Source organism: Oreochromis niloticus, linkage group LG8, assembly GCF_001858045.2.
Source record: "Oreochromis niloticus isolate F11D_XX linkage group LG8, O_niloticus_UMD_NMBU, whole genome shotgun sequence".
NCBI lineage: Eukaryota > Metazoa > Chordata > Actinopteri > Cichliformes > Cichlidae > Oreochromis > Oreochromis niloticus.
In genome coordinates this window covers 2,991,055-3,017,869 of record NC_031973.2, presented here as the reverse complement: position 1 = coordinate 3,017,869, position 26,815 = coordinate 2,991,055, and the positions used below count along the sequence as shown (strand labels likewise).

Sequence of the window (26,815 nt, the reverse complement as noted above, 5' to 3'; positions counted from 1 at the left end):
TAATCATAAAATGCTTTGAGAGACTAGTCCTTCAGCACATCAAGGATTACCTCCCCCCAGAATTCGACCCCTACCAGTTTGCATAGCGTGCAAACAGATTGGGAAAATCCGAATGCTTTTGTCCCTATCTTTATGACTCTGTGTCATGAGAATCAGCTGAGAATCTCTGCAACAAGATGGCGCCAGTGTGCATGGCAAGCCGTCTCCATCTCCCCGAGCTCTGTTTATTGTTTGCTATTTTGCTTTCTGTATGCTTTCTGGATGTTACTGCACTAATTTCCTATGACTGTCAAACTCCGCTGAGCCTCCGTCCACTGAATCATCTAACACTGGACTAGGGATGGGTACCGGTGTCATGGCACCGGTTCTGACATAAACGGTAGTAACCAGACCGAAAAGCAGCGCACTCTGTCTCACCTTGCCGACTAGCTCCTGACCTCTCACCAGACAGAGACAGAAGCCACTCTCATATGTGTAATAACCGAACTGAAACTATGTATATGTAATCTATTGAATAAATGTTTTAATCAAGCACCTCTACTAAAAGCTTAATCAAAAGATATAAATGAATAGAAGACAATAATGAATAACCTGGTTATTCAAATAGCATCATCCAAACAGCTCCTCAAAGTAACTTACACTTAGATTCTGCTTTAGTTTCACTTTCACAAGCACGCTCAAAAGCCTGCACTTCCTGTCTACTTTGGCACAGATTGTACTCAGAGTTAGGCCTTTCTTTTATAAGTAATGTAATCTGCATATAAACATTTAAGATTATAAAAAGCATTCAAAAGCATTTAAGATTATAAATTCAACTCAACAGTTTAAAGTGGTTATAACTGCACCTGTAATAAAGGTTAACATGATACCAGTATGTTTAAACATCTGAATGCAATATCAATATTAATTATTAATGCAATGGTAATGATGATGATTATAAACAATAGCAGCAAAATATCTCCCTCCTATCTACACTTACGCACCCTACTTTCCTCCCGGGATCAGACTACTTTCAGACTGTTTCGCCATCACCCGTCATGTCAGACAGCATGCCCACTCGGACTTACCGGTTGAGTTTCTACCTGCTCGGAGTTGGATGCGGGGCTGTGGAGGTGGCGTGAACCACAGCAATCTACGCCTGCTGAGGCATACTCCAAGAAACAATAAGACCACGATCCAGATGGCTGTGCTAAACACCAGGTCACTGGCGAATAAATCCTTTGTGGTTAATGACTTTTTTCTCTTGTCTGGGCGGGACTTCTTATTTCTGACGGAGACCTGGATTCGCCCTGGTGAGTCCTTTTCCCTTTCGGAACTTCTTCCACCGCAATGTGCCTTTTTTAGCACTCCTAGAATCTCGGGCAGAGGTGGAGGGCTAGCCTCGGTTTTTAAAAACAAATTCCAAGCGTGGCTTTTGCTTCCTACCTTGCCCTCCATCTTCGAAGTGCAGCTACTGGAGTTAAACTGTGCCCCCTCGATCCTCTGTGCTGTTGTGTACCGACCGCCAAAATTTAATTTTATTTGTGAGTTCGCCGATCTTTTAGGTAATCTTTTTTAAGTTACAACAGTATTCTTATTACCAGTGATTTTAACATTCATGTTTGTTGTGAATCAGACCCGCTGGTCAAGGATTTTCTGGCTCTCGTTGACTCTTTTAATCTCACTCAGTGGGTAAGCAAACCAACGCACATTAAAGGCCACACGCTTGATCTCGTACTGTCATATGGCTTGGACATTTGCATTATGGATATCAGCAATGCTGGAATTTCGGACCACTTCCCAGTTATGTTTAATGTCGAAATATGTAATGTGAAGTTGAACTGTGAGGACTCCCTTGTTGCGGATTCAAATCAAAACAATGATAATCCAGAAGGGTTGGGTCAAAACAATGATTTTATTTGAACACACGCGCGGGGAGATAATTACTGCACACAATCAGCATGGATCTCCGCCCAAAATACACTTCAGATTGCTTTTATATCATCAGGGTATTATAACGCCCCCTCTTGCGTTTACAAGCACATAATTTGCATCTTAAGAACATTATTTGCCTCTTTTACAGACAATGATCAATTTTAAGAGATAAATGCAGACACAGAAGTTCCCCTTTCTGGCATCTTCTTCCAAATAAGGCAATGGTCTCAGGCCTTTGAGGTCCCCATGGACTGGTCCTCTCCTTCTGTCACCTGTTGTCAAGTAAACTCTAGTGCAACATGTTGCTGAATACATTCAGGCCTCTGCTCAGGCCTGTTTCTAGGTTATATGTGGTATATATGTGTTTTGTAAGCATGTGTGCGATCTTTCTTCAGCTCTAAGCCACTTATCCAATAGATCGTCCGGACCTCACGCCGAACGAAGCTTTTGACCTTTAATTACTTGGGCGAGCTTCAACTCTTTTATAAGCACAGAACTGCAATGTGTGTATAAAGATATAAAAATATAAAAATGGTTATACCTGCATCTGTAATAAAGGTTAATATGGTGTCGGTATGTTTAAATGTCTCAATGCCGTCTTAAAGCTATAAGATAAGATAAGATAAGATAAGATAAGATAAGATAACCTTTATTAGTCCCACACGTGGGAAATTTGTTTTGTCACAGCAGGAAGTGGACAGTGCAAAAGTTATGAAGCAAAAATTAGAATAAAATAAAATAAGAATAAATACAGTACACAACTGTACAGAATAGAATAAAATAAATTACTATATACAGTAGAATAAAATAGAATAAAATATACAATAAGATAAAAATAGAATACAAATGCTATATACAACTGAGTAAAAATACAACGATGCCAGAAAAGATTATTGCACATTAGTGTTATTGCACATGTGTGGATATGTGTGTTTGATCAGTTAAAGTCTTTGTTGTGGAGTCTGACAGCAGTGGGGAGGAAAGACCTGCGAAATCTCTCCGTCCCACACCGTGGGTGCCGCAGTCTCCCACTGAAGGAGCTGCTCAGTGCTGTCACAGTCTCATGCATGGGGTGGGAGATGTTGTCCAACAGGGATGACAGCTTAGCCGCCATTCTCCTGTCACTCACCACCTCCACTGGGTCCAGAGGGCATCCTAGAACAGAGCTGGCCCTTCTGATCAGCCTGTTCAGTCTCTTCCTGTCCCCAGCAGAGATGCTGCCACCCCAGCAGACCGCATCATAAAAGATGGCTGAGGCCACCACAGAGTCATAGAAGGTCTTCAGGAGTGGGCCCTCCACTCCAAACGACCTGAGTCTCCGCAGCAGAGGGCGTCTGAATTATGAGTCCAGTCCAGTTTGTTGCTCAGATGAACACCAAGGTACCTGTAGCTGTCCACAGCCTCAATGTCCATACCTTGGATGTTCAGTGGTTGCAGTGGAGGATGTTTGTGCCTGCGGAAGTCTACCACCAGCTCCTTGGTTTTACTGGCATTGATCTGGAGGTAGTTCAGCTGGCACCAGTCCACAAAGTCCTGAGTCAGTCCTCTGTACTCTTTGTCGTCCCCATCAGTGATGAGGCCGACTATTGCAGAGTCATCAGAGAACTTCTGCAGGAAGCACTGGGTGGAGTTGTGGGAGAAGTCTGCAGTGTAGATGGTGAAGAGGAACGGAGCCAGAACCATTCCCTGTGGGGCCCCCGTACTGCAGACGACCCTGTCCGACACACAGCCCTGAGTCCTCACATACTGTGGTCGGTCGGCGAGGTAGTCCAAAATCCAGGTAGTGAGGTGATGGTCCACTCCAGAGTTCTCCAGCTTGTCCTTCAGAACCGAGGGAAGAATAGTGTTGAAGGCACTGGAGAAATCAAAGAACATGATTCTCACAGTGCTCCCAGCGGTCTCCAGGTGAGCGAGGGAACGATGTAGGAGGTGAATGATGGCATCATCCGCTCCAATGCCAGGCTGGTAGGCAAACTGAAGTGGGTCCAGTGATGAGCTCACAAGGCGCCGAAGCTGAGCCAGGACCAACCGCTCCAGGGTCTTCATCAGGTGGGATGTCAGAGTGATATTGTATGTGATATTGTTAATGCAATGTTAATGCTGTAGATTATATTGTAGCAGTAAAACATCCACAATTCCTCCTTTTGACCTCTTAACCACAAGAGGTCACCATACTGTGTGTTGTGTCACTCCTCGGCCCACTCAGCTGCTTCCATGTCCAGCAATGGCATCATGGACACCGGGGTCACCGCTCCGGGGTCCACTGCCCTCGTAATTACCTTTTCCAACAATCCTCTGACACAAGGAATGAGACAACACCCACAGGTGACCAAAATTCCTAGAAAAGCAGCGATAGAAAGCATTGCAGAAATCACGAACCCTTTCCACTGCCCGAACACGGATGTCATCCAGCCCTCAAAGGGATTCTCAATCCCTGAATGTTCATGCATGGTTCTAGACAGAGTTTTAAGGCCCTCCAGGGCTCGGGTAACCGAGCCATCTGGGGCAGTGTTGTTGGGGATGAAGGTGCAGCACTGGTCACTGAACATGGCACACACGCCCCCTTTTTCCGCCAACAACATGTCAAGGGCCATCCGATTTTGGACTCCCATCAATGAAGGCGGGCCCAATTGTTCCACTAATCCCTCCATGGCATCTCTGGTTAGGTTTGAGAGTCTCAGCACATTGTAATGAACATAGTTTTTTCTGTCCACATTCTTATTTGGCGTTACCCATATGAATATGCTTTCAAATTCCGAGGCTACTTGATCCGCTAGTTTATATTCATCGGGAACTCCCCTGGGCACTCCTATTGAGTCAATCCACGTGGGCGAGTCCACCCTGGGGTCGTATGCTTGTGCCCCCTGTATACCCCTCTTTGCCAAAATGTGTCTCTTGCGTCTGGCTGCCAATGTGCGTGTTTCTCTTTGTGGTATGACTTTTACTTTATTCCCAATCAGCATCAGTGGGGCTCCTAGTCTCACCATTGCGCACATCCCGACACTTCCCATAGGTACACGAACCAAAATAGTTTTCTGCCCACAGTAATAATATAACCCACTTCTTGCCCATGTTCCAATTACTGTGCTTGAGTCATTCCTATTGTTAGTGGTCCTTCCTGTGAGTGTCACAGTGCACCAGCTAGGGTCAATCTCTCCCAGCTTGTATCTTGTCTTATCTGTAGAGAACTTAAAGCACGTGTAGTTGTCTTTTCTGGTCATGAATGGTCCTATCTGTGTCTGCTTGTCAATTGGTGGGAAGAGGCTGGCCAAGATTGAACAGTTGCCAGCACTCACCGCTTCCCTAGTAAGTCGCAGCATACAGTCGTAGCCCCACTTGTCCTCCGGATACAGTGGTGCGGGCTCTGTAAACAAACGCGGCCTAGCTGAAGCACAAGCAACACAGTTAGATACCTGTTGTTCTTTAGCATTTTGAGCCACCCAGTCCAGCCAAAGGTTACTGTCACTGAAACCGGTGGCGCGCTCGATTAAGTCCTGAGGCTTCAACCTAGTATAATCGACCGTCAGGACTCGTCTGTCTTTTGGTTCTTGTTCCTCTGGTGTGACGGTTGACGACCCGTTCCCTCCTTTTCCTGTAATGTTTGTGACAGAGTTTGTTACATTGTTAGTCATGTGTATTACTGGCTTGGGCTTTGCATTGACTAAGTTTATTCTAACTACCCCTATTGGATCTGTTCCTGACACATCTACCCCAATTGCCAGGTAGAACACGCCTCCCTGACTATCTGACCTGGGCAGAGAGTCCCAGGGACCCAGGGAAAGAGTGATAGGGTTCTGAGACGCAGAAAAATCCCTCTGAATTGCTATTCCCTTCAATCCTTCAGGCACATGTGGCTGCCACCCTACTCCGGTCCAACTTTCCACATTCCTCCAGCTGGGAGCGCACCACTGCCCTGCAGTATATGACGCCAGTACAGGGCGGATTCCCCGGCTGGAGTGAGGGTTCCCTCCCCTCGTGCATATATCACGGTGGCTACAAACCCACTCATCATATCCCCTCCAGCTGCTGTTTGCTCCTTTGCAATTAATCACTTCACACCAATCAAACGTGTATGAGCTTGTGGACCCTTTAACGTAGTCCAGTTCTATGCCATTATATGTGCTGAGACAACCATCCCCTTTACCTGACACCTCACGCTTTGGTCTTTTCAACGGCCACATCTCAGTATTCAGTTTCTCAGTAGGTGCTGGGCTGGACTGGCCTCCGTGCTCAGACAGGTCACGTGGGGCGGTCTGCAAAATATATACGAGAAAACACACGGCCATAACTAATATTATCTGATATAACAAGCATGTGGTTGCGAGAAGCATTTTTACCAATTTCTTCTCTTCACGTGTCCCATTACGTGTATCTGATTCGTGTGGGTGCATTGTGTTGTGTGAAATTTGTGCTTTTAGCATAAGACTTTACTCCTTCCTTTCTCCTCAATTTGTTACCACTCCTTTCTGCTGGAGTGGCGATCTCCTCCTGGGCTGTTCTTCTTGCTTCGGCCTTCCAGGTGGAGTACTGGTCGGCCCGTTGCACAGGTGAGAGGATTTATTCTGGCTCTGATTTTCGTTACCACCTGTGTTTGGTGAAGCCGGGTTTTCCTTCAACAAGCTCTTGTCTGCTGCAGCACACTGCGTCCAGTGGAACCAGGTGTCGCCTTTCCCTTTCAGTCAGACCGCTGTGGCCATCCGGGCAGTCACCTCGTACGGACCGGTCCAGCGGGGCTCTTTCCACTTCCGTTTAATGACCTTCAGCCACACCGCTTTTGCATCTGGGACCTCCCTTTCTGCTGTGGGTCTTCCAGAGGTAACCTGTTTTGTGAAACTGGACACAAGAGCTTTCAACTCATTAAAATATTCAGCATGAGACCTGTTACTTTTTGTGGGCTGCTCCACCGGGACCACTGTCCAGGGTGCCAGAAACTGTCTTCCTGTCAACAGCTCGTAGGGTGTGAAACCTGTGGATTGGTTAACAGAACATCTTATGGTCATCAAAGCAATTGGCAGGGCTGCAAGCCAATTTAACCCCGTCTGCGCGCAGATTTTAGCCAATTTGTTCTTCAAATTTAGGTTCATTTTCTCTACTTTCCCTTGGGACTGAGGATGATGTTCTGATGTTCTAAAACCACTGCGTCGTTAGACAGACAGGTGATTCGGTACGTCTTACACTTCAGCGCGTACCACACATTTGGAATCTGAGTGCTTTGCCACCAAGCGTTATCCAGCGCCCGCTTGACCATTGGTCCCATTTCTCTTGCCTGATGACCTACATGGACCACCAATGTGACATGAGTCTGATCCCATCTCGTACCAAGGCAGTTGTTCGTCCGTCAATTTCACAGCCGCTGCTACTCCTTCCGGGCCGACATAGATATTATGGCAACGCACGTTCCAAATTTGACCTTCAAGGTCAGATTGGAAGTTTTCTCAGTACATGTCATCATCGTCCCTGTCATAAAAGAGAGTGACGTGGTAAGGATCGCGCGGCGGGGTGTAGAGGGCCAGGCTCATGATCCAGGGTTTCCACAGCTGGTAGTGTCTCAGAATGCCGTCTTCTACTAGCCGTCCCCAGTAAATGTCGGCTGTAGCTTGTTCAGAGTTTTGCACCAGGTATTGAATCTTGGAATGTGTCCCCAGGCACGGGAACTCTTTTCCTCCTGGAAGAGTAACAGTCAGTCCATCTGCAGAACACATGATAGTGGCTCCCAGTTTCACGAGCAGATCCCTGCCCATGAGATTTACAGGCACTTGTGGGGACACCACGTATCGGTGTTTCAAAGTCTGTTTTCCCAGCTTTGTCAGTGCTGGATCAGTTAGTGGCAGAGTCATAGGAACCCCAGAAAAACCCACTACACTCACAGTGTGGTTGGAGAGTATTGCACTGTTTGGTGTGGCTCTCAGTGTTGAGTAAGTTGCTCCAGTGTCCACCAGGAAGGTCAGTTGTGTTCCTTCCACGGTCATTGACAGCATGGGATCTGCCATCCCCACGCTGTCCGGTTTCTCAGGGCTCCGTCAGTACTGCTCCCCCTCCCAGCCCCAGTCAGCCACTGGATACTGGGCGACTGGCGCTGCACCTGGGTTTGGAGCTTGGTGTCCTCCTCTGTATGCACGTCTTCCTCTTGAAGCTCTGCGTGCCTGGGTTTCGGGCGGTTCAGGGCAGTCTTGTGCCCAATGTCCTTCCACTCCACATCTCAAACAGGCATTCCAGGACGTGTTACTGGGATTTCCCGCGCCACGAGCCCTTTGTCCTCTCCCAGCGGATCCACCACGCCCTCTGAATGGTCTAGCAGCCCCCCAATTCCCCGCAGGTTGTCGCTGCTTTGGTGCATTGACGGGCCAGCATCAATGCACCAAGCGTCACACCATTGTGTGGAATCTGCAACAGCAAAGTCTGGATTCTTCTCTAAATCAGTTCTAACTTGTTTGGGCAACCCTGCCAGCACCGCTGCACGAAACCAAGCCCTGTGTTCCCCCTCCTGGCCTGGGTGTATTCCTGTTTCTGACAGCCATTGCTCTTTTGCTTTTGCTAAAAACTTAATTCCACACCCTGTACCAAGTACGCAAGATTAATCCTGAAGCAATCGTCCATTTTTCCACGGCCTTGACTAACTCTGCCTTTTATGATGATAATTGTAAGACAACTACACCGGTAAATGAACTCACTAATTCCTTTATATCTATATGTACCTCTACCTTGGACACTGTGGTTCCCTTAAAGACTAAATGCTTTAAACCTAATCGCCAACCCTGGCTGAATGAATCCACCCACACTCTCAGACGTGAATGCCGCCGAGCCGAAAGGAGATGGAAAAAAGACAAACTCCAGATTTCCTTGGACATTTTGCAGAACTGCCGTTTGAAATATCAGAAGGCTGTTAAAGTCGCAAAAGCTTCTTTCCTGTCGGAAATCATTGCAACTAATAGCCACAAATCCCAATTCAGTGATTAACCCTTCCTCTGCCACTTTGACGGAGGCCTCCCCAGCTCTCTGTGAAAAATACCTAAATTATTTTATAGATAAAATCTCAGCACTAAGGGCCCCAAATCTATCAGCAGCAAACCAAAATCTAAATTCTGAATGCTCAACAGTCTTTCAACAGTTTCATCCTGTTACTCTCCCGACTCTTAAGGAAATAATAAATTAACTGAAAAGTTCTATCTCCCGCCACGACATTCTTCCTTCCCGTATTATTAAGGATGCTCTGAACATCATTGGACCCTGTATCCTACTCCTAATGAACTCCTATCTGTTATCAGGCTGCGTTCCGCCTGCCTTCAAACATGCTGTTGTGCAACCTGTTATCAAGAAAGTAACCTTGATCCTAATGTTCTTTCAAACTATAGGCCGATCTCTAAACTTCCTTTTATGGCCAAAATCTTGGAAAGGTAGGCATTCTTTTGAACATATGAACAATATGAACAAACGATGAGGACTCATTCAGAAATAAGGGCATTCTATTCTATTCTATTCTATTCTATTCTATCCTATTCTATTCTATTCTATTCTATTCTAGTTTTTTCTTCCCACTGTCACCATTGATGCTTATATAGGTGCTCTGACTAATTTTGTGTCGTCTTTACCTTATTAAAGTATATTTAGTTGACTGTTGTTGTGAATTACTGGTCTTTGAATGATGCTGAACTGATTTGGATCGGATTATTCTGGTGAAAATGCACTCGGACTCAATAATCCGACATAAGCAACAAAACACAGACTGCTCCTTGTTCGGTTTCCATTTTTAATCGCCAACTCTTCAGATGTTCAGTGTTTAGACTCACAGCAGGGATAGAAAAATATCATCTGGAATAATAAAAGTACAACAGCAGGATGCAACTTTTAAAACAACAGATTCTGATCCTGCTTCATTTGAACACTGAGGATAACTCAGAGAAATGGTAAATGGTCAAAATGACAAAGTGTAGAACTTGAAGTCAAATATGGTTGCTAGCAGAAACCCAAAAGAAACAAAAGCTTTAAAAATATTAAAGTAACGTAGGTATTAACCAAAATACAAAGTCTTTAGCTTTTTTATAATTAAACTTTTTATTTAACAATATCAGGTAACTTCAGTGTAAAGTGAAAAGGTGCATCATTTCATATAATACTAATCAATCATATATTATATATTGTGATATAGTTTAGTTTTAGTTCTGTGAAATTATTTAGATATGGATTTAGGAACAGAAACATATTGGGAGTCATTTCCAGGACCTAATTCCAGGATCTCTAGCACCTCAAGATCAGAGACTACTGCTGTGCTTTTCTCCATCAAATTAAACACAGTCTGAACCTTGTTTGTCTGGACCCGGTGAACCTGGTTTGTGTGGACCTCATGAACGTGGTTTGTGTGGACCTCATGAACCTGGTTTGTGTGGACCTGGTGAACCTGGTGTGCCTGGACCTCATGAACCTGGTTTATCTGGACCTCATGAACCTGGTCTGCCTGCACCTTATGAACCTGGTTTGTTTGGACCCGGTGAGACTGGTTAATCTAGACCTCCTGAACCTAGTTTATCTGGACCTGGTGAACCTTGTGTGCCTGGAACTCCTGAACCTGGTCTGTGTGGACCTGGTTAACCTGGTCTGTGTGGACCTGGTTAACCTGGTCTATCTCAACCTCCTGAACCTGGTTTATCTGGACCTCATGAACCTGGTTTGTGTGGACCTGGTTAACCTGGTCTATCTCGACCTCCTGAACCTGGTTTGTCGGACCTCATGTTTGTCTGGACCTCATGAACCTGGTTTGCCTGGACTTGGTGAACCTGGTTTGTCTGGACCTCCTGAACCTGGTTTATCTGCACCTCATAAACCTGGTTTGTGTGGACCTGGTGAACCTGGTGTCCCTGGACCTCATCAACCTGGTTTGTCTGGACCCAGTAAACCTGGTCTATCTTGACCTCCTGATCCTGATTTATCTGGGTCTCATGAACCTGGTTTGCTCGGACCTAATGAACCTGGTTTGTGTGGACCTGGTAAACCTGGTGTGCCTGGACCTCATGAACCTGGTTTATCTGGACCTCGTGAATAATGAATGAATGAATGAATACATTTTATTCAAGAAAGCGCCTTTCAAAACACTCAAGGACACTGTACACAAGCAATAACAACAACAAACATAACAATTTAAAAAAATAATAAGGATAAAACGTTGAGCAAATAGATAAAATAAATTAAAGTAGCAGGATGGAAAGATTTATGTGGAATAGGCTAATGTGAATAGGTGAGTTTTAAATCTGGACTTAAAGAGGGAGGGAAGTGATGTTTCTTATCTCAGGAGGAAAGGAGTTCCAAAGACGGGGGGCAGAGCAACAGAAAGCCCCGCACCCCACGGTGGCTAGCCGGGGGGAAGGGATGGAAAGAGAAAGAGAGGAGGAGGATCTGAGATACGGAGAAGGAATGGTGATTTGAACCAGGTCAGAGAGGTATGAAGGCGAGAGATGATGAGTAGCCTTGAATGTGTACAAAAGTATCTTGAAATTGATGCGGTATTCAACCAGAAGCCAGTGAACCTGGTTTGTGTGGACCTGGTGAACCTAGTGTGCCTGGACATCATGAATCTGGTTTATGTGGACCCGGTAAACCTGGTCTATCTGGACCTCCTGAACCTGATTTATTTGGACCTCATGAACCTGGTTTGTGTGGACCTGGTTAACCTGGTCTATCTGGACCTCCTGAACCTGGTTTATCTGGACCACTTCACTTCACTCTTATCTCCTAACAGACCTCCTGACATTGTGGAGGTCCTTCTTCTGTTGTAGACGAACCAGGTGTGACCTTAGCTCTGTGAATAAAGCGGGAGGAGCTAAATTCACTGTCTGCTCTTCAGGTGGAACAGCCAATCAGAACAAAGAATTATTGAACTAAACTTCTGTCAGGCTGGTTTCTGATGTTTTTATGTCTAGTTCTTATAGAGCTTTTGCTCTTCAGCCTAAGTCTGCTGAGCTCACGCATCTGTCACAGGTTACTGAACCAACCCCATCTGACAACTTCAAAATCAGCGACCTAAGCTAATCATATAGGGTGTCACCTAGTTTAGCTAGTAAGAGTCCAACACCAGTTTGGGCCAGACTCTTTTACTTAGCTGAACATCAGCAAGCTGAAACGAAGCTATCAGCCATGTCTGAGACAGCACAGTGGCATTCTAGGAAGGTGTAACAGGATAGTTTGAGAGCCAGCTGACAGCTGGGCTCTGCTCTGATTGGCTGGCAACAGAGAACCCATAGACCCTCGGTTGGTGAGCTGCTGGTTCCAGGAATCCTTTCGAGTCCTCCTGGTCTGATCCAGACTGAGCTGACCTGGCCACTCAGCTGCTGGACTGTGGTGGTCTGCACACACTAAAGCAGAGCAAACATTTTATTACACTGAGATCCAACAGGTAAACTCTGCACACCTGGGAAAGAATGACCAACCTGCGGCTGTTAGGACCATAGGATGAAGGCCAAAGAGAAGAAGAGAAACAGGAAAAGGAACTGAAAGAAGAAGAAAGCAGTGCAGAATCTGTCGATGTCAAAGGAAGCAGTTTTTTACATAGGTTTCTGTTCTATTTGTCTTTACCTTCTCTTCCAGCTCTTTAATCTGTCGTTTCTGTGCTTCTATAAATTCTTCCAGCTCCTTGTTCCTCTGACAAACACAACATCATTGATTACAGACCACAAAGGAGAAATCATAATAGTGTACCTGTGCTCATTTCAGTGGTTTACCTGTTGGGTGAGCTGCAGTAGTTCCATCCGCTCTCGAAGAATTTGGGCATCTCTCTCTCTGAGCTCACACATCACAGTTCGTTTCCACTGGTCCATGGCTCTCCTCAGCTCCTCTCTCTCTCCCTCTGTCAGACTCTCAGACAGTCGACCCTCCATCTTTAATCCCTCTATCCTGGATTCCTCTTCCTGCTGCAGAGCCTCAAACAACATGGCCTCCAGCTCCAGGATCCTCTGGATCAAAGAAACATTTTTGATCAGAGTTCAGCGCTCTCATTGTTGTTGGTCAATGATGTCTTGATGCATGCTCAATCATCCAGCTAAGGAAATCCCAAAATGTTGATCCTGTTCATCTGGATGTTTTCAGTGGGAGAAACATTTCGTCACTCATCCAGGTGCAGGTTTTCCCAACCTTATAAACAGGACATTTGCACAATGACCGAAACGAGCACCACTGAATGAACGATGGGCCATCATTTTCTTGATTATTAATATGCAAATTGTCATGGCCATTGATTGACAACCATTGATCAAAGCCCACTGATCAATGGGCCAATGATATCAGAACAGGCTCAAAGACTTGCTCTCAGTTATTTGGTTCACCTCTCCACAGTACAGGTCCAGCTATTCACTGACCTTATGGGCCTGATCCATCGACTGCTTCCTGTAGTCCAGCTCTTCATCCAAGTAACCTTTCTGCTTACTGAACAGCTCCTAGAAAGCAACAGCATCTTCACTGACATCACATTTATTCACCTCAGACAACAACTTCCCAACATGGATACTGCTACTTTACAAATCACTAAGGCCTTTTAATGTTTTCTGTACAAACAAACTCCGACATATGAAAGAGTTGAAACTAAAAGCTTCCTGTCCAGCTTGCAATCACTGCGCTCTTCTTACTGGACCGACTCACCACAGAGCACTTATTTTAGCCTGATAATTCAGATGGATCTAGTGTCATTGACCAGACCACAGATCAGATCACATGATTTCAGCAGGTATAAAAAAGTCCCAACAGAGCCCAGATACACTTTGTCTTTCACCTTCTCACTCTCGATGTCCAACATTTTCTGCTGGAGAGCCGATTTTGTCACTTCAATGGACTCCAGCCACTGAAAGGGGGTAAAGAGAGACAGGTGAGCAGACAGGTAGACAGAGACAGGCTAGTCGTAAAGCAGATATTGATTGTGCACTGTCTGTCCTCCTCATCAATCCAAGTTCATCTTTTTCTGTGTATGTTCAGCTTTATTCACAGAGTTCACACACGAATATATGTGAACTCTGTTTCTCACCTGAACTCGTTCATCCCAAACAAACAGTTTAGGAGCCTCAGGTGACACATATGAACAAACGATGAGGACCGGGCTGTGTCACGGGATACTACTGAGTACTACTTTTCAAAGCTTTTATTAACCCACAGATGCTGGAGAATCTGGGAACCTCATCAAGACTCAGCATCTTTAAATCTCACCTGAAAACTTCTGTTTAAATGTTTCTGACACTTTTCTGTTTTTCTGTATCTTCCTGCAGACATGCAAAGTACCTGTTGTTTGAATTTATTCTAGTCCATTAACAAACACATGACGGTAAGAGCCAAGCTGGTGTTCATGTTTCATGAATCACATGGTATTTTTGCATGTGCACACATTTTATATTGTTACCTCACAGAGATAGAGCAAATAAAACAGCTTTGTGAAACAATAGCGACAAGCTGCCTGACTGTTCACCTGAAACCTGCCGAGAGCAACAGCAACTTTACGAAATCAGACTGATCTTATGTAAACTTTGATGAGCCGTCAGTTATTCCATGCCCTCAATCTCACTATGTGAAGCTGCTTTTTCCCTGTGCCAATAACTCTGAGAGGTGCAAAGAATAAGAAACTTTATCTGCATCCTGTCAGAGAGCAGAAACCTCAGCTCTCTGAAAACTGCCATGAAGGTGGGACGCTCACCTTTTCTGCTAGAGTGAGTACCGTCCGGGCATGTATTACCACCACCTGCTCTTCATTGGACAGATTCTACAGAAAAACAACATGTCAGCAATATATAAACAACAGGCTCAACATGGAAGTTATTGTTGTCCTGACACAAACTCAGATTTATTCACTGATCATCACAAAGGACTCACTAATGAAACAGGGAACGTGTCACCATGGTTGCTAAACAGCATGTTTACAAAATGCACACGTTCAACACACGTGAAGCCACAAACAGATTACATGGATCACATGTTTCAGTGACACATACATGTACAAAATAAATTCAACATACACTTACGGCGTTATCTCCCAGAATGTCCAGCTTCTTCATCAGCTCACTCATCACAATGTCCTGATGGGCAAATAACAAAAACAACCATTACACAGTGAAAAAATAAACACACACAAATAGAAGACGAGACACAAAAGCAAAACAACTCAGTCACAATTAAGAGCTAGAGAGTAAGGATGTGTCTTCAGATGGGTTTTGAAGACGTCGAGTGTCGGAGAGACCCTAATTTGAAGAAGCAAACTGTTCCAAAGTTTACACGCAGCAATCGCAAAGGCCCAGTCTCCTGTGTTTCAGTCAGAAGCAACCTATCAGCTGACCTTCAGTTTATAGCATGTTTAGTTAAAAGATCAGAGAGGTACGGCGGAGCTTATCCACTTAGAGACTTAAAAACAAGCAATAATATCTTAAAATCAATTCTATAACGTGCTGGAAGCCAGAATGTAAACGAGCCATGACCGGGGAAATATGGTCGCGTTTACGCCTCCCTGTCAAGAGCACACGTAAACACGCGAGAGAGGAGCTGAAGATGAGAGAGCAGAGCTGCTACGAGGTCTGGATCAATTACTCGCATTAGCTACTCTCTCGAAGGCTTTAACAGCAGAACTTGTTTCTCAATATGAACCTGCCATCAAATAACATTCCCAGATTTTTGCAAAGACAGTTCTGCTTTTTTCCAGAGGGCCAAGGTCACCCTTAAGACAAGAACGAGGGTCAGAAGGTCCAAATAGGACAATCTCAGTTTTTTTAATTGTTCACATTCAAAACATTTAATGCCAGCCATGATTTAATATCACCAAGACAGTCACACAAAACTTTTAGAGTCTGTAGAATTCTTTTTAAGAGGAAAGTAGATTTGTGAATCATCAGCAAAACAGTGAAATGAGAATCCATATTTTCTGAAAATAGAGCCTAATGGGAGCATGGGAAAGGAGAAAATGCTGGGCCAAGGGTAGATCCTTGAGGGACTCCACATGTAAGGGGGGTGGATGAAGAGCCACCGAACCTGGCAGAAAAACTTCTACTGCTTAAATAGAATCTAAACCAATCAAGGGCAGGTCCTTTAATACCCACACCGCTCTCCAGTCTGGACACTACAACACCATGACCCACTTTATCAAATGCAGTGCTCAGGTCTAAAAGCACTTAAATGGCATTAATAAAAGATCATTAAAAACTTTTAGAGGCATAGTTTCAGTGCTGTGTAGCACTTTGAGCCTGGAGCTGAACACAGACAATTTTCTCCAGGACTTTGGACACGAAAGGGAGCTTCCAGAATTGTTTTTTTTGCCTGTCCTGTTTGGCACTGTAGCAATCTGAATTATTGTCTGAAGGCCAAGAGAAATAGAATAGAATAATCCTTTAATTGTCCCACAAGGGGAAATTTGGTAATGCCCACCTGATTTATTTTTCCAAGTGGATCATTATTCATCCATTTGATTGATCTTTATTAATTATTTATTTTTTTAAACTTTTAAGTTATTACAATTGGAACAGACAGGACCAGTGGATAGAAAAGGGAAAGACGAAGACAGGAGACCTTCCAAAAAAAGGAAAGGGAAAGAAAAACAGAGGGGAAGAGCGACAGAGAGAAAAGACACTAAAAGTCAGCGGGATCACCTGCTGGGAAAAAAAGAAAACAAGCAAAAAGAGAACAACACAGTAGGGAGACCACAGCATGGAGCATGGAGATGATCCAGGCCCCAGACATCCAGAGGCCCCCCAGAGCACTGGAGGAGCAGCTGCGCACATCGCCATTGTGGCGACATAGCCACAGGCTCCGCCAGCAGCTGCCACCTGCAGAGGGGACTGAGCCCCCCACCCCTGAAAGTGGCCCGACCGAGCCACGGGCGCTGGGATTGATCCAGTACACGGCATGGTGTTAATAATCGGACAGTAGGTCCAATGGTGTTAAAGACTTATTATGTCGAGGCTTCAGATGGGACTTCAGCCAAAGTGCACCAAGAAACAGGTTAAAGGTGTGTTCAGGGGTATTCAGCACAAACAGGATCGATATGTTGAGGATGATTTTTAGTTATCTTGCATCACAGGGATGTTTGTTCTAAACTGCAACCCGAACTTTTCTTAATCCAGATCTGCTGCTGCAACTCCACTGGCCTCTGATGTGAATGCGATGACTTATGTTTGGAGGCGGTTTGACCCTCGAATCTGTGACAGACTAATTTCTACGTCTGTTACTGAACACTGACCAAACTTCAGCATCTAAGGGTTCACAGATGCATCGTGAACCCTAGAAATAAAAAGGTGTGAATGGTTGTCTGTCTCTGTATTAACCCAATGACAAACCTGTGACCTGTCCAGGTGTACCCCGCCCCTCGTCCTATGACAACTAGGATGTGCTGCAGCCCCCCTACAACACTGAATTGGATAAGCTAAAGAAAATGGATGGCTATAATAGATTTATCTCACTGCTGCTTGATGATCACAAATTCAATAATCTTCTGCAGCGCTGCTGTCATCTTTTTTGCAACACTTTATTTTCTTTTATATTTTTATAGATCTGTCAGCATTCCTCTAATAATGCCTCTCACTGGAGCAAAAGGAGCTCAGCTGATCCATTTGTAAAGAGAATGAAATGACAAATCAAACGCACCTTTCAGGCCTAGTTTAACAGTGAAAGTGTAGCTTAGTTCAGCCAGCAAACACAGTGAAAGCCTGGATATGCTGAACATGCTGGCAGTGCACCCCTCAGAGATATTTACAGGTGCACTCAGGTGTACTGACGGATGTACTCACAGTGACTCCCTCTGCCTCACAGTAAACCTGTAGAGGACTGAGGCCTTTTGGGAAATGGAGCTGTTGGAAATTGATGGCGGGTGAGCGCCGCTCCCTCTCCTGAATAGCAAACAGAAATCACAGGTAAACGTCTGGAAGTTTGAGATGCTGTTACTGGCATCTGCGACGTTTTCACCTCTAACTCCAGGATCCTGAACTCCAGCAGCTCGTTCTGGTCTTTGACATCCTGAATGTCGTTTTTCAGTCGCAGCTCTTCACCTTCCATCTGCCTGACCTGCAAACCATCCGTTGTTACATTTGGCATTAAGTCTATTCTCAGCCAAATACCAAATATACCAAACACAAGTTGTTCTTTTTGATTTGGGAGAATTTGTGTGCATATTTACTGAGACGTTTGATAAATGCGTTTGATAAATGCGATTCACCTTCTCCACCAGCTCCTGATTCCTCCGATATAACGCCTGCTTCTCCTCCACCCACTTCAGGTCCTGAGACACAGACAGAGCGAACGCACTGTCAGTGTTGTGATCGTGTGATCTGTTTTCAGACCTGTTCTCTGTTCTACATCACACATGTTCAGCTGTGTTCCATAGAGAACCACTGGTTTTGCTGTTATATGTTCAGATATATATTTTAAACCATCTATTCAGGATTGCATACCCCTAATCATGACTCTTAGTCTATTTATACCTTGTTTAGCTTTAATACTTGTATATATTTTTTTTTTTAATTTTTGTTTACCTTGCTACCAGGTGAACTGAACTTCAGGTAAGAAGTTATGACCTGCAGTCTATCTGGGTCAGATATAAACCAAGTTTAGGTGGAGTTTATTTTCATTGTGCTGACTTTTTACAATCAGTTACAATAACTCGTACTGCGTACTAGCTAGCATGACGGAGTTTATATACTGCTGGGTGGGTGCTGTGATGTTACTGATGTTGAACTTTATTTTATTCATAAGGTTAGTTAGTGGAGTTGCCAACCATCCCGTAAAAAACGGAATCGTCTTGTATTCAGAGAAAATATTACGCGTATCATACTGAGCTGAAAAGGAACACAGTTCGTCCCGGACTTCAGCTAGAATGAAAAAGACACAAAGCTGAAGTTATTCTGTGTCTTTACGCTGTCAGCTGCCTCTTCTTCTCTCATTCTCCCTCCCCTGTTGCTACTTCAATCATGAAACTAATCAATGATCAGGTGATCGGTATTAAGTCCCGTCTCTCTTGTTTATCGCCCACTTTGCGCCAGAAAGAAGAAACCAGCGGATGTCGCGCTAAACTACAGCAGCACGTTTAAGCTTGATCAGCTGTTGTTAGAATTTATTTAATAATATCTAGTATCAGCTGATGGTTGCTGGAGCCACAGCTGTAAAAGATGCTGTTTGGATATGTGGCAGCTGATTGAACTGAAAAGCTCGACTCTGTGGGGGTCAAACTTTGCAGAACTACAGACGCAGCTGGAATCCATAGCTGTGCGTGTTCATAGAGCTTGCATTTTCACCTGCTGGACATCACGACCTGACAAGTTTAACTGTCTTCAGAACATTGCAGAGGCCTTATTGACAGTATTTGGCTCTACATATCTGTGTGAGCAGATTTTCTCTCACACGGGTGTCCTCAGGTAGCCTCTGAATGCTGGACACTCGGAGACCTGTGTCTCTGAGTCGGAGACCAGAGATCAGATTAACATGTGTATCTCTCTATTAACAAACATGCCATTTTGGCCCAGTTTATTTTTCTTATCATTGTTGTGAGGAGACCATAAATAGCATTTGCATTTTCTGTTGTACAGTTCATTTGCTGTTATGGAGGGTTTTTTTGTTTCAACATAACTGATAACTATTTGCTGATAGCTGCCAACATCTGCGAACAAATCCACACAATTCCACACTGATCCACACTGAGCCAAACTGGCACTCATCATCAGAAAGGTTGCCGACCCCTGGTCTAACAGATCTTCAGAATGAACATGGATCTGGTCAAGCATTCAAAGATTTCCTCTCACCTTTATCCATATTTATCAGAGAAAATGAAAAAGAAAAGTCAGGGCATGCTCTCCTGAACTATCTCTCCAACCGTTTGCACCAGCAGAAATGGCAGCTGATGAAGCTGTAATGTTGTGTAACTCTGGGCATGTGCAGTAGAGGTTCAACCTACAGGAAAAACAGCACTTTGGACACACCAAACTGCTGGATGTGGAGGTTTTACACCCACCAAGCACCAACATGAAGGCTTTGCCTCTTTCTCCAGACGTTAAGATCAGAGCTGGAGGAGGTGATACGACCTGCCTGTCACTGTGAGTGGAGACTGTATCACAGCTGTGCCTCCTGCTGGCTCTCTATGGAGTACAACTGTTCTACTATATAGTTTACTCTACCTCTGTATGGCTGTGATTGGTTCTTTGATTAGCTTGAAGACACAACCCTTTATTACAGGATTCTAGCCTAGAACCAGTCTAAATGCAGATAATATTCTCATTCATCTGCCTCCTCTTGGTTTTATCCTTCTGTAATTTTTCTGCGTTTTAGAAACTCGACAGTTTGCATGTTACCAGTCCTTGCTGCTTCAGCGCTGATTCCAGATCTGAAACTCTGCTCTGGTATCGACTGATCTCACTCAGCAGCTGCTCTCTGGTCTGAAACACAAAGAATACAACCGTCAACCTGTTAGTGCCTTGCTTCATTGCAGCGAAGGCAGCCCTCTGTTCCCCCACCGCTGTCACCTTGATCTCCTTCTCTGCATCGTAGTTTCCGCCACTCGTCTCCGCTAACAGAGCATACGCTCGCTGCAGCGCTTGGTACTCCTGAGTCAGCTGACGGTAACGAAGCTCCGCCTCCTCACGCACGCATACCTAAAACACACAAAACCCCAACTTCAGACCAGCGAGTCAGAGCAGTAACTGAAACAGTCTTAAGCTTTATTGTTGATGTCATCATGAAATGTAATACAGATAGCACAACCAATCATGCACAACTACACACATATCAGCCAATCAGACACTTGCAAGTCACTGCTGGACGTATAAAACACATGGCTAATATTGTACCACTTCAGATTTAAAAGATATTTCAGAAATAAACTCAGTCATCATCTCCATCAGCTCTTTAATTTAACGACTCTATTAGGACTGATGCAGTTAACTGTTTATAGATCAGGGGTGTCCAACTCCAGTCCTCGAGAGTTTTTAGACGCATCCTTGGTCCGACACACCTGAATCAAATTATTGCTTGTTACTAGGCCTTTGCCAAACTTGATGGGATGCTGAAGAGGTAATCCAAACAAGAGGTAATGTGATTCAGCTGTGTTGGAGTAGGGATGCATCTAAAAGCTTCAGAACTGTAGCTCTCGAGGACTGGAGTTGGACACCCCTGTTATAGACACTGGCAGCTTAAGCAGGTTACACCTTAAAAAGTACCTGAAGGATGTTTTGTTGTTACTTATTTGAACTAGAAAGTGCATTTTCTGAAGAAACTGCAGTGTGAATGCTTGAATCTGAATGTATGCACTGAAATGAATTAATTGCTGAATTTTGAGTTATAAATTTTGAATGAGATAAAAAAAAAACCAGAATTTAACCTGAAAACAAAAGTGCTGAACTGCTAAAAGCTGATGTTTACACAGAATAAGAAGTTGGAAAATAGCTGAAAATGTTTTAATTGTAAATTAGAAAAACCTAAGAAATGAGAAAAGAAAATTTAAAGTCAGAAAACATCTGAATGAATATTAAAAGTTCATATTCTTTAAATCACTGAATGACTAAAATGTGATCCCTCCACTTGGATCCACACAGTTTAAAAAGTTTAAATGTCTGAGCTTTCAAAGACACAGTGTTGGAAAGAAAACAACAATGGCGACGTTTTGAGGGTAAAATGATGGCTGTAGAGCAAACACTGTGGACACAGCAGCAGTTGAAAGAGAAGTGTTTAAGATGAATCTTGGCAGAGTGAGAGACAGAGCTCGTTAGGCAGGCAGGTGTGAGCCTGGTTGCTATAGTGACTGCACCCAATGGCTCCATACACACGCTCACAGACATGCGCCTCACTTTTGCTGCTTAAAATGAACAGAAATGTCAACCCGAAACAAATCATTCCCAAATGAAAAGTACACGTCGTATTGACAAAATTCTTTCACCGTGAGCACCAGCAATGTCCAGTCTACCAAATTCTCAGTTTTCATGCCTGTGGAGTTTATTATATGGACGTGGTGACAGTGTAAAGACAGCCTGTACTACTGATTTTCAAACGAACCTTCTGAGGCATTTTAACATTAGAGTCTATGGAAGAGTTGGAGGGAGGAGGCTGTGCATTGGTGACATTTATGAAAGAACCATAACACCTATTACAATAGTAAACACATTGGATGAAAGAGGAGAGCGATGGCTACGTTTTGAGGGTAAAATCATACCTGTAGAGCAAACACTGTGGACACAGCAGCAGTTTTAAGAAAAGATTTTAAGATTAATTTCTTTCCTCCTCTCACTCTAGCAGTTGAGCTGTCTCACTCTAGCCCCAACATTCCGTCCCATACACACCCATTATAAACTCTGAAACAGCTGAAAAAAAGGATGAAACTTAAACTGGAACTGAAGAAAAAGTATGACAGATATTGAAAAGATAAATACAAGTTGAATGTCTTGTCTTCGTTTTAAAGTTTGAATGGTGGCTCTACGTCAATGTATATGGAAGTAGTTAGAGTTGAAAGAGGAGTGAGTTGAAGGAGAATTTGAAGGGTCTCCCCATTGAAATACATGGGAAATTTTTGTTGAAAAAAGTTGAATAATTTTAAAAATATAAATGTTAAAAATGAGAAAAGTAGAAGCAGTCATGTCCAAAAGAAGAGGAATCTAACGGTGTTTGAATGGTTTTTCTAAGTTGAACGGTTTTGAAGGAGTTAGATGCCAAAAATTGTACGGAAAAGAAAATAATAATAGAGGTAGAAGAAAAGAACAATACTGTGAATGCTTTTCAAGCATTCACACTAATTATTATTTAAAATCTAGCAAAGGTGGATCTTTGAAGGTTTTGTCTTTCTGTCAGCTCTCCATCAAAGGCTGAGCGCTGTCTGTTCCAAGAGTCAGAAACTACCAGCTGTTTCCTTTTACATCCCACTGGACTTAAGAACACGTTTGGATGTTCTCACCTTTGGAAACAGTGTGTGTGTGTATGTGTGTGTGTGCGCGTACCTCATCTGGTTCAGTATCTGGAGTTCTGTCAGTGTGAAAGGACAAAGACGAGCCATCAGAATCCACAGACGCCTCTTCATCATAACCATAAAACGTCTCAATGACCTGTAGGCAACACACAGAGACACAACGTAGTTCTGAAAACCCACCACAAAGTGGCATAACACCATCAAGACATCCTCCATTTTTCTACATCACACCCAGTTCAGGATGCTTTACAGATCATCAGAGATCTGATTTCTGGTCCAGAATAGCCTACCAGAGTCGGTCCAAACAGCTCTCAGTATGTTCACATGAAATCATCGAAATCTGATGATTGGGCTGTAACCTGATTGGTCAAAGCCAGTTACTGATGGAGCTGTGACAGGAGAAGACTCTGAATTAGTAAACACGGTTTAGTTTGTGACCTTTTAATATTTCAATCATTATTCAGAAAACACTGAATGTCTGTTACCATGGTGACTTAATTTAAGGAGCTTGTAAAAACACAAGCGGCTGGACTCATTTAAGTTTCTTGAAGATGTTTCATGTTTCATCCAAGACGCTTCTTCAGCTGTAAAACCAAATGGTGGAGAGTCCCTGGTAGTGGGAGTGTCCCTTATATTGATCATTACCCTCATCACAGGAACCAAAGTGTGAAAAAAGGTGTGGTTGCTATCAGCAGAGGTTTAGGTGAACCATCGTGAGACCCTGCCTCACACTGTCATGTGACCTATTGAGATCAATTCACCCATGTGAGTGGGCGTTAAGGTGTCTGTGAAGGATCTCAGAACTGGATAATAGATGGCAGACAGTTGGTGTCGTAAGCCCCGCCCTCTGTTCAAAGATGGCCGTTCACAGTGGACATAGATGCTTCTTTTACTCCTCTTTCAAAGCATCTGTCTTCTCTGTCCAAAATAGAATAGAATAGAATAGCTTTTTATTGTCACTGTTACAAGAACAGTGAAAGGCAATTTGGCATCTCTCCATGTGTGTGGAGTACACAATAGCGTAAGTATTTACACAATAACAGACAAATTTACATTTACACAAGAAAGATATGTACAAGTTATACATACACCTGCAAACATACACGCACATACATACATACATATATGTATATATACATATATGCATCCGTACATACATACACACACATATTTCCACATACACGCTTACATCTCTATACATACACATACATGCCATCTAACTAGCAGGTGCATTGAGAGGTGCAGTGTGATCAGTGATATTGCACATTGAGTGGGGTGCTGTTGGAACTATACTAAATAAGGTTATAATAAATACAGCTTAAAGAGGTAAGGGTGTTGGTTGCACTGACGTATAAACAGAAATATGATTTATAAATAAGGTGTAATGTCCATGAGTATTGGCAGTGCAGTTATCCTCCAATCAGGGTGGAGGTAGGGCATGTTTGACAGCCTGTGGGTAAAAACTTCTGTTGAGTCTGTTTGTCTTTGACCTGATGGACCTGTAGCGTTTACCAGAAGGAAGGGGGGGAAAAGTGAGTGTCCAGGGTGCGAGGGGTCTTTGATGATGATGCTGGCTTTCTGCTGAAGTCTGCCAGTATAAATGTCTCTGAGGGGGGTTAGTGAAGTGCCGATTGCCCGCTCTGCTGCCCTCACCACCTGCTGCAGTTTCCTCTTGTCCTCTGCGGTGCAGCAGTTGAACCAGAGTGTGCAGCAGTAAGTCAGAAGGCTCTCAATGGTGGAGCGGTAGAAGTTTACTAGCAGTCTCTGGGGTAATTGGGCCTGACGTAGTTTCCTGAGGAAGTACAGCCTTTGTTGTGCTTTCCCTACCTGGTGGGAGATGTTTGTGGACCACGTAAGGTCGGCCGAGATGTGGACTCCGAGGAACTTAAAGCTTTCTACCCTTTCTACCTCCTCCCCATCAATGTAGAGGGTAGAGTGCTCAGATCGCTTTGTTCTTCTGAAGTCGATTACCATCTCCTTGGTCTTGGCTGTGTTCAGATGCAGGTTGTTGTCGTCACACCATTGCTTCAGATGCTGAACCTTCTCTCTGTAGGCTGAATCATCGTTGTTGTCCATCAGTCCTATGACAGTGGTGTCATCAGCAAATTTTATAATGGTGTTACTGGTGTGGATTGGTGAACAGTCATGGGTGAAAAGTGAGTTTAAGAGGGGACTGAGGACACACCCCTGTGGGACACCCACATTCAGAATGAGGGTGGAGGAGGTGTGCTCTCCCATTCTTATGTTCTGGGGTCTGTTGCTCAGGAAGTCCAGTATCCAGCTGCGCAGTGAGCTGCTGGGTCCTTAGTTGCTTAGTTTATTAACTAGTTTGTGGGGTTGAACTGTATTGAAGGCAGAGCTGAAGTCCACAAACAGCATTCTCACATAGGTGTTACTACAGTCCAGGTGTGTGACGGCTGTGTGAAGAGCTGTTATTATGGCATCCTCTGTCGACCTGTTTGCCCTGTATGCAAACTGGTATGGGTCGAGGTTTGCAGGGATGGCAGCTTTAATGTGTGACATGATGAGCTGTTCGAAACATTTGGCAATTATGGGTGTTAAAGCAACTGGACGATAGTCATTCAAGCAGCTCACTGTGTTCTTCTTGGGCACTGGAACGATGGTGGCTGACTTAAGGCAGGATGGTACTACAGACTGTAGCAGTGAGAGGTTGAAGATGGTGGTGAAAACCTCTGCTAGTTGGTCTGCACATGCTTTAAGCACTCTACCGGCTACACCGTCAGGACCAGCTGCTTTCCTCGCGTTGAAAAGCAGCTGGTGAATGTGAACATTTGCATCCTTAAAGCAGTGACCTTTGTCCTTTAGTACAGCCGAGTCTTGTCCTGTGGAGGTGGCTCTTCTATGTTGTGCGTTTATAAAGTGGCTGTTTGGTGTCTCCAGTGTAGAGGTCTGAGCACTCCTCCCTACACTGTACAGCTACACTACGTTGTTGAGTTTGTGTTTGGGATGAACCAGTTTGTGTCAGAGTGTGTGGCTGGGTACACTGGGATGTCGTGCTTGGAGAAGAGTCTCCTGAGTTTCTCTGATAAACCTGCTACATGAGGGATGACAGTTGTTCTGTTTGTCCTTCTGATCCTCCCTAGTTGGTGTCTGACCGTCTTTCCTGTGCATCGTTGTTGATTTGATGGAAGCCCAGCTGGGATAACCACATGTGCCACATGAGCTTTCTTTACATGTGTGTTCCTTTGTTTCCCCTTCTGGCTTAGAGGGAATGTTTTTCCCAGCGTTGCAGGATCCCGATTTCCCCAAGTTCGTGTTCCAGAGGGTGGTGGAAGTCAAGTGGGGAGTAGGTACTGGTCTGTGTTTGTGGGTTTCCAGTAAATTTAAATGTTGAGGTTTCCATCCTCCTCAATGTGCCATAAATAGCCCCTACACATCGGTCCTACTGACGACAACATTAAGCAGACGTTAAAGAAAGTTGTCACCTGGCGTTACAAAACACCCTCTCAGTGGACCAAAATTGGAGGTCCAAAAATGACTTATAAAAGACGTCGCTCCAGCTTCACTTTGCGTAGTGGAATGCACATTCAGTCTGAGCTGCTGGAGTTTTACAGCAGGGCTTCATTTGCTGCTTTCAGGAACAAGCTGTACACAACAAAATCTATCACACTGAAAGCATTCTGCACATGAAAGAAATGCTGAGGGTCACCTGCTTCTGACCAGGTAAGCTGGTCAGCCTCGGTTTTCATGGAGATTCAATGGGTAAACAACTTGCTAAAGAATTAACCTGGCTTCATCATACACTTTTCTGCACATCTCTTACACACAAACAAAGAAATATTGGGGTATAGGCCTGGCCTCACCCTGCAGGCTCTGAAGGTCCGTTTTCTCCTCACCGATTCCTGACGCCGGTACCTCAGTAACATGTCTCTCTCCTATAGACAGACAAACAGCAGCATGTTTCACTATTAATAGAAAGATCTTACTCTCAGGGTTATCACTGATTCTATGCATGTTAGATACAAAGCTCACAGTCCATCACACAGGACACACCAA

At 44.2% G+C, this 26,815-nt stretch overlaps 1 protein-coding gene across 10 annotated transcripts in view; it reads right to left on the bottom strand.

The window, feature by feature from the left end:
• Nucleotides 1-9,647: 9,647 nt before the first annotated feature.
• The window catches only part of jakmip3 (Janus kinase and microtubule interacting protein 3), a 58,771-nt gene continuing 41,603 nt past the window's right edge, over nucleotides 9,648-26,815 (bottom strand). For 6 of the 10 annotated variants that reach the window (XM_025909751.1, XM_019362414.2, XM_025909755.1 and 3 more), the window contains 14 exons: nucleotides 26,623-26,694; nucleotides 22,830-22,934; nucleotides 20,370-20,498; nucleotides 20,199-20,282; nucleotides 18,074-18,136; nucleotides 17,824-17,922; nucleotides 17,649-17,747; nucleotides 14,895-14,954; nucleotides 14,576-14,641; nucleotides 13,667-13,735; nucleotides 13,257-13,334; nucleotides 12,624-12,854; nucleotides 12,478-12,543; nucleotides 9,648-12,257 (listed from right to left, as the gene is read on the bottom strand). In XM_025909751.1, coding sequence (XP_025765536.1) covers nucleotides 12,012-12,257; nucleotides 12,478-12,543; nucleotides 12,624-12,854; nucleotides 13,257-13,334; nucleotides 13,667-13,735; nucleotides 14,576-14,641; nucleotides 14,895-14,954; nucleotides 17,649-17,747; nucleotides 17,824-17,922; nucleotides 18,074-18,136; nucleotides 20,199-20,282; nucleotides 20,370-20,498; nucleotides 22,830-22,934; nucleotides 26,623-26,694 — 1,467 coding nt within the window. In that variant the 3' untranslated portion in view covers nucleotides 9,648-12,011. Of the gene's footprint in view, nucleotides 12,258-12,332; nucleotides 12,393-12,477; nucleotides 12,544-12,623; nucleotides 12,855-13,256; nucleotides 13,335-13,666; nucleotides 13,736-14,575; nucleotides 14,642-14,894; nucleotides 14,955-17,648; nucleotides 17,748-17,823; nucleotides 17,923-18,073; nucleotides 18,137-20,198; nucleotides 20,283-20,369; nucleotides 20,499-22,829; nucleotides 22,935-26,622; nucleotides 26,695-26,815 lie in introns of all 10 variants that reach the window. The other 4 variants (XR_003221391.1, XM_019362416.2, XM_019362417.2 and 1 more) reach the window with 4 other exon arrangements.